Source organism: Marmota marmota, unplaced genomic scaffold, assembly GCF_001458135.2.
Source record: "Marmota marmota marmota unplaced genomic scaffold, marMar, whole genome shotgun sequence".
Taxonomy (NCBI): domain Eukaryota; kingdom Metazoa; phylum Chordata; class Mammalia; order Rodentia; family Sciuridae; genus Marmota; species Marmota marmota.
The window spans coordinates 3,212,629-3,218,628 of NW_025999913.1; the positions used below are offsets into that span (position 1 = coordinate 3,212,629).

Genomic DNA, 6,000 nt, shown 5'->3' on the forward strand with positions numbered 1-6,000 from the left:
AACCCCCAATACCAAACAACAACGAAAAGAATCCCTAAAACAATTTGAGGATGTCAGATCAGATATCCACTGACTGGCTAATCCCATCTCTGAGATCCCATCTTTACCTCAAATATTTCAGTTTTTCCTAGATGTTATGATGTGTATGGGAGGAAGCTTATGTGAGTCCAAACATTTTGATAAAGATTTTGCTTTACTAAAATCCTCCCCACACCTTTTAGGAGTAGGATATTGCTATGTTGCCCAGGTCAACCTTAAACTCCTGGTCTTAAGTGATCCTCTTGCCTCAACTTCCCAAGTAGTTGGAACTACAGTTCTTGCCACTCTAATACAATAATTTCTAACCAAATATTCACAGCCATGAGCGAAGAGCATTGTACACATCAGTGTATATTACATACACCATATGCAGTGATGGTCAGGATATATTGCTACAGGATTCATCCAAAGGACAAAGTTGACATTTTCCTCTCTGAGCTTCTTGGTCAGTTCCTCAATAGCAGCTTAGGAAAGGGAAGAGCCACCATTAAAATTAAAAGGAGGAGGAGGAGGGGGAGGAGGGGGAGGGGGAGGAGGAGGAAGAGAAGGAGGAGGAGGAGGAGGAGAAGGAGGAAGAGGGGGAGGAGGAGGAGAAGGGGGAAAGAAGAGGAAGGAGGAGAGGAAGGAGGAGGAAGAGGAGGAGGAGGAGGAGAAAAGGAGCAGGAGGAGGAGAAGGAAGAGGAGGAGGAAGGGGAGTAGTGGAGGAGGAAGAGGAGGAGGAGGAAGGGAGGGGGTGGAGGGGGAAGGGAAGGAGAAGGAGAAGGTAGTGTTTGGTTTAGGGCTTTGTGTTCCAGAGCCAAAGACATCCTGATAGGTGACCAGGGAGTGAAGAGTGCTCTTGGAGGCCACTAGTGGCTACTGGGTGAACTGCAATAAGATGGCATCAAACAAACAAAGCAGAAGAAATGATTTTGCCTTCCTAGCATTAGTCTCTTAGCAGAGATAACTTGGGGAGAACTTGATATATTTAGTGTAAGAAAATCTGCTTTTTGGACAATCAAGCAGAAATCTGAAACGTACAGAATCACCTCCTTGTTCAGATTTTTTGTATACTGGTATTGTTTTCTGTCCTCCTCATTTGGGACTTGACAGCTGTGATTCCTAGGCTCAGAGGAATCAACTGCATGTCCTCCACAGCATCGGTGGCTAGCTTACCTGAGTGAAAATATTAAATGAATGCATGGTTTTGAAGTCTGGAACTTGTCATTAAAAATAAGATTATTATGATGGTAGGGGTGGTGGGTCATTCGATTTGCAAGTGACTGTGTTCATTCATTCAAATCATTCTGCAGTCACTGGACTTTCATGTCCTTATGTCAGGATCTCCATGACTATCCCAGAGTGTCACTTGGGTTGTGGACACATGATTGCCAAGTAAATAATGCTAAATAAATACTTTTTTCAAAATAATTGAGTCAAGCTCTCTGTTGGGAGGTAGGGACCTCCCAACATAAACAAACGAAACCAGTTATGTCTGATTTTTTTTAATTACCTGACCTGAACATGTTCTCTGACAGTTTTGATGCCTTATTGGCAACATTTTGTTCTGACTTCAGATTTACAAAGTGTTGTATATTTCCTGTAGGATCAAGTATTCACTGGATACTTGTTATTCTGATCTTATAGGGGTATGATTATTTCCATGCTCCAAATCAATAAATATTTATTAGTCATGTGCTATAGGTTAGACCTACTACAGACCCTATCCATCTGATCCTCAGGACAGCCTATAAAATAAGTGTTACTTCTGTTTTGCTGATGGGTAAACTGAGGCCACAGCACAAGATGACTTGCCCTGGGTCCTAGGACTGGAATCTCGGTGCTCTTCCCCCTGCACGACAGGGCTCTTTGCTCCCCTGCACTGTCTGTGGGAAGATCACATTTCTCCTCACCCATCCTGGTAAGGATGATGGTGCCCCTTGCTCTTTCTGCTCCTACTACCCACTTCTTCTAGTGTCTAGGTGCCCAGTGTCTTCTCTGCCAGAGGGGAATTTTGCTAGAGAATGGAATTCTCCAAGGTGACCTCCTAGATAGTTGGATGTCTGCTTTCCAATTTTGTTTCAGTTCTTAAAAAGAAAAAAAGACTTCTGGTCTGGTCAGTGAAGGCGTGAACTGCTTGCTTTGGATCTGTTTCCAAACTACCTCTGTCACCGGGGTTGAGATAAGCTGATTATCATGTCCTTTCCCAACTCGGCTCTGTGGTTCTATTAGTGAGGTTTTAGAGTGTGGCCCTAGTTTGGAGAGTTAGTTTCAAATGAGTTTACCTTGCTCCTTCCAAAACTGTTCTCTGTGTTCAATTGAAGATGTCCTTGTGTTTTGTGAGCCTCTACCCCAAATCTGGAGGGTACCTGCTGAATACCTCTCTGTTTACACAGTTTGATATCAAATTGTCTAAACCCTTTCTCTCTGCTACCCAGAGCTCTGCCTCCACCTGGGTTTTCACACACACAGCCACAGCGTGACTGTGCTCACCAACCCCAGCAAGGAGGTGTTTATCCCCTGACGAGATGCAGCACAGAGAACCCTAAAGAGAAAAATTGGGTTTGGGTGCATAAATGCTCCTGCAAAAAGAGCTCTCAGCTAGATGCCATCCGGGGACATGAGTCTGAACATCCCTGCAGTGGCCCAAGGGAATGGCACCCGCATCACCAAGCCAGCTCTGGCACCTGGGCCCGTCACAGTTGACAGGGCTGAGAGAAGGTCAGCTGGTGGCTGCCATACCCAGAGCGGCTCCCATGGGATCAGGAGGAGGCAAGAGGCAGGGGAAACAGCTTGCCTTGCCTGCTCCCCTGGCTGATCTAGAGACAAATAGAGGGCTTCCATCTCTATTACTGTCAGAATCTGGCACCTCTCGCCAGCTCTGAAATTCACAGCAATGGATGGAGGAGGGAGGAGGGAGATGGAAGGAGGTGCAAGCCAGACAATCAAAAACAGACACAATATTTTGGAAGTGGAATCTTCCAGTTAGAGAGCATTCTCAAAAGTGTAGAGGCTGCTCAAAGGTACATTCATTCAGCACCCTTGTTTTGTGGAGGAAATGTAGTTGGAAAGTGGAAAGACAAAGAGACTTCCCTTGGGTTACAAGGTCAATAAGTGGCAGAACTGGGTAAAGGAGCTGGGTCTCTGGTGCTTTTTCCACTTGGAAGAGGATTTGGGAGTCCTTTCTTGCAGATACTGGCAGGGGCATCTTTTCTTGGAGCTCAGCTGAGACAGAGGATGTTCATGTAGCATCCACAGGGGAAGAGAGGCCAGTCAGGCTCTGCCTGGATGCAATGGCTTATTCCTACCTTGCAGGTTGACACCCCGGGGCACCAGGCCCTGCAGCTCCTCTGTGGGGAGGTCGTCTTCTGCTGCATTGGAGTTGTTGGGTGGGATTGCTCTCCTGCCCCCAAAGGTGGTTCTGGAAGTGTCTGACATTCTCAGATTTGCAAGATCCTTGGGAGAAGAGGAGGAGACCACAGGAAAGGGAGTGTGAAATGAGTTCCATCTGAGACAAAGATTCCAAAATAGAGAAACAGACATATCGGCGTGTGACAGCACCCGAGCAACACATTCTGAGTTTCACATAAATAAAAACTCACAGTGGCAGCGAGGATTAACCTAATGATGGAGTGCAGTCCCCAAAGATTTCGGGGGAGATTTGTTCACCAAAACATATGGAAAACAGGGAAAAGTGGGTTGATGGGAGGGAATGAAAAATTTTAAACATTGTAGGGAGCAGGGCTTTCCCTTCCCCAAAATCCTGGAAAGCAACATCTTTGTAAGAAACATTGACTGACATAAGCATGTACCTATGCCCACTTCATATGTATTTATAAGGCCTAAGACACTTTTTTGATTTTTAGTTGTAGATGGACACAATATCTTTGTTTTATTTTTATGTGGTGCTAAGGATCAAACCCAGGGCCTCACAAATGCCAGGCAAGTGCTCTACCCCTGAGCCACAACCCCAGTCCCCTAAGTCACTTTTAAAAATAAATTCATACAACTGTTTCCAGGTAAGTGTTTTCTTCCAAAGCATTCCCATTTGCAGTTTAATTCAATCAATGTTGATTGAGGGCCTGCTAGGATCCAGACTGTGTTCTAGGTACTTGGGATAGATGTGTCAGAGAACAGAACAGAATTTCTGCCCTGGGAGATTATAGGGCAGTAGGATTAGGGAGAGGCCCCACCCAGAGTTTTAAATCAATCAGTTGGTGTGTTAGGGTGGGTGGAAGTGCTTTGGAAACAAGTGAGGAGATGGAGAGGTTAGGTGGTGGGAAGGAGGCCCACAGGCAATTTGGACTCTGTGCAGGCAAACAGCCATCCTAAACACCACACACCTTAGCTCAGCCACGAATAAGCACTTGTTGACCAACTGACCAAATGAAGGGGACTTTGTTTCTGGACCTTGATCACCTGGATCACCCTGTCATCACTCCTGGCAACTTGGCTGTTTTCACAAACCAGGCACACCCTCAAGAGATGAGGCCCTGCCATGACAGAGTCAATTAGATTAGTCTGGGAAATGTGGAGCAATAGAGCAAGAGGCTGAGGACAGAGCCATTTGCCAAGGTATTTGGTCTTGGAAGGAGACAGGAGTGTTTGGAAGGATAAGGTCCAAATAGGTATCCATAATGTCTCTAAACATATTTACGCACAGTCCCTGATGGGCTGAGGGGAGGGAGGGAGTCAGGAGAGACAAACAGGTTTAATGATGGAATGAAAGCAGGACAAAGCAGTCCCCTCCTGAAAAAATAGCAAAGGTAAGGGCTGGACCACTCCAGGGGCAGATTTGGAGGCAGGTTTGGAGTAGGACAGGAGGCCACGGTGCCACAGAATATCAGAAGAGGGAGCAGTTAAAGCAGAGAATGGCCGGGTGGGTGGCGCACACCTGTAATCCCAGCAGTTTGAGAGACCAAGGCAGGAGGATGGCAAGTTCAAAGCCAGCCTCAGCAACTTAGCGAGGCCCTAAGCAACTCAGTAAGATGCTGTCTCAAAATAAAACATAAAAAGTGCTCAGGATGCGACTCTGTGGTTAAGCACCCTGGATTCAACCCATATTCAAAAACCAAAAAGCAGAGAATTGCGGTACCCCAAGGCCATTCTGGGTGGGTCTGGGGAAGGGGGTGGTTCAAGTTCAACCCTTGCATTGGTACTGGGAAGCTCATGGGCAGGAGTTGGAATGGGAGAACCTGCTCCTTTGCAGGCAAGTAGACATTCCTACCTGGTGCTAGCTTTTCCTGTCCCCTACTCCATACTTTGCCTCCCTGAGGAAAGGTGCCTGTCCCTTGGGGGAGCACCCCCAACTCCCCTATTCCTATTGGTGGGCCTCAGCAAGCAATGCTTTCAGGATGGCTTCATGGAGTACCTCAGAGGTGTCCCGCTCTAGAGCAAAGCTGGGTCTCGCCGAGCTAAGGGGCCAAGAGCTGGGGCTGGAGGAATGGAGCTGCCTCTGCCCTCCTCTTGAGCAGGAGCAGCCCCCTCACCAGAGACCCAGGCACAGGGGTTAGTCGCAGCTGGCTGCAGGGTCGCAGGGTGCAGGGCTGCGGCTTACCTGCGTGCGCTCCCCAAGGAAGTGCCCTAGCGTAGGCTCGCTCTGTGCCTCTTGGGGACTTCCTCAAAAGGACGGGGCAAAAGGACCAGAAAGTTGGCTCTTAAATAACTTTCCAACAGCTCCCACCCTCCTCCGCCCGTCCTCTGGGGTTTTCTCCTCCCCCTTCTAAAGCTGGAGCTAGCAGAGGAGTTTCAAGGACTTCCCCTTTACTTCTGCAATCCTGCCCTGTTGATCAGGCATGCGCCCCCTTTCTCCCGTCCCCGGCCCCGCGCACCCCTCTTGCTCCGGGTTTCGCATCTCCTCACCATCCCCATCCCCAGTTCTCCGACCCCCACCCCCTCCTCCCTTGGCTGCTGGAGTGACAGGCGGTCACCTCCCCTCCTCTTTGGTCAGATGGGCTGGAAGGGTCTTTCACAAAGGAATGT

General features: G+C 48.1%; 1 protein-coding gene across 2 annotated transcripts in view; it reads right to left on the reverse strand.

Moving 5' to 3' along the window:
- Window positions 1-5,728, reverse strand: part of F13a1 (coagulation factor XIII A chain) — a 164,971-nt gene extending 159,243 nt beyond the window's left edge. For both annotated transcript variants that reach the window (XM_048799747.1, XM_015493980.2), the window contains exons 1-2: window positions 5,576-5,728; window positions 3,327-3,474 (exon numbers count right to left, since the gene is read on the reverse strand). In XM_048799747.1, coding sequence (XP_048655704.1) covers window positions 3,327-3,456 — 130 coding nt within the window. In that variant the 5' untranslated portion in view covers window positions 3,457-3,474; window positions 5,576-5,728. The remainder of the gene's footprint in view (window positions 1-3,326; window positions 3,475-5,575) is intronic.
- Between the last annotated feature and the right edge of the window lie 272 nt (window positions 5,729-6,000).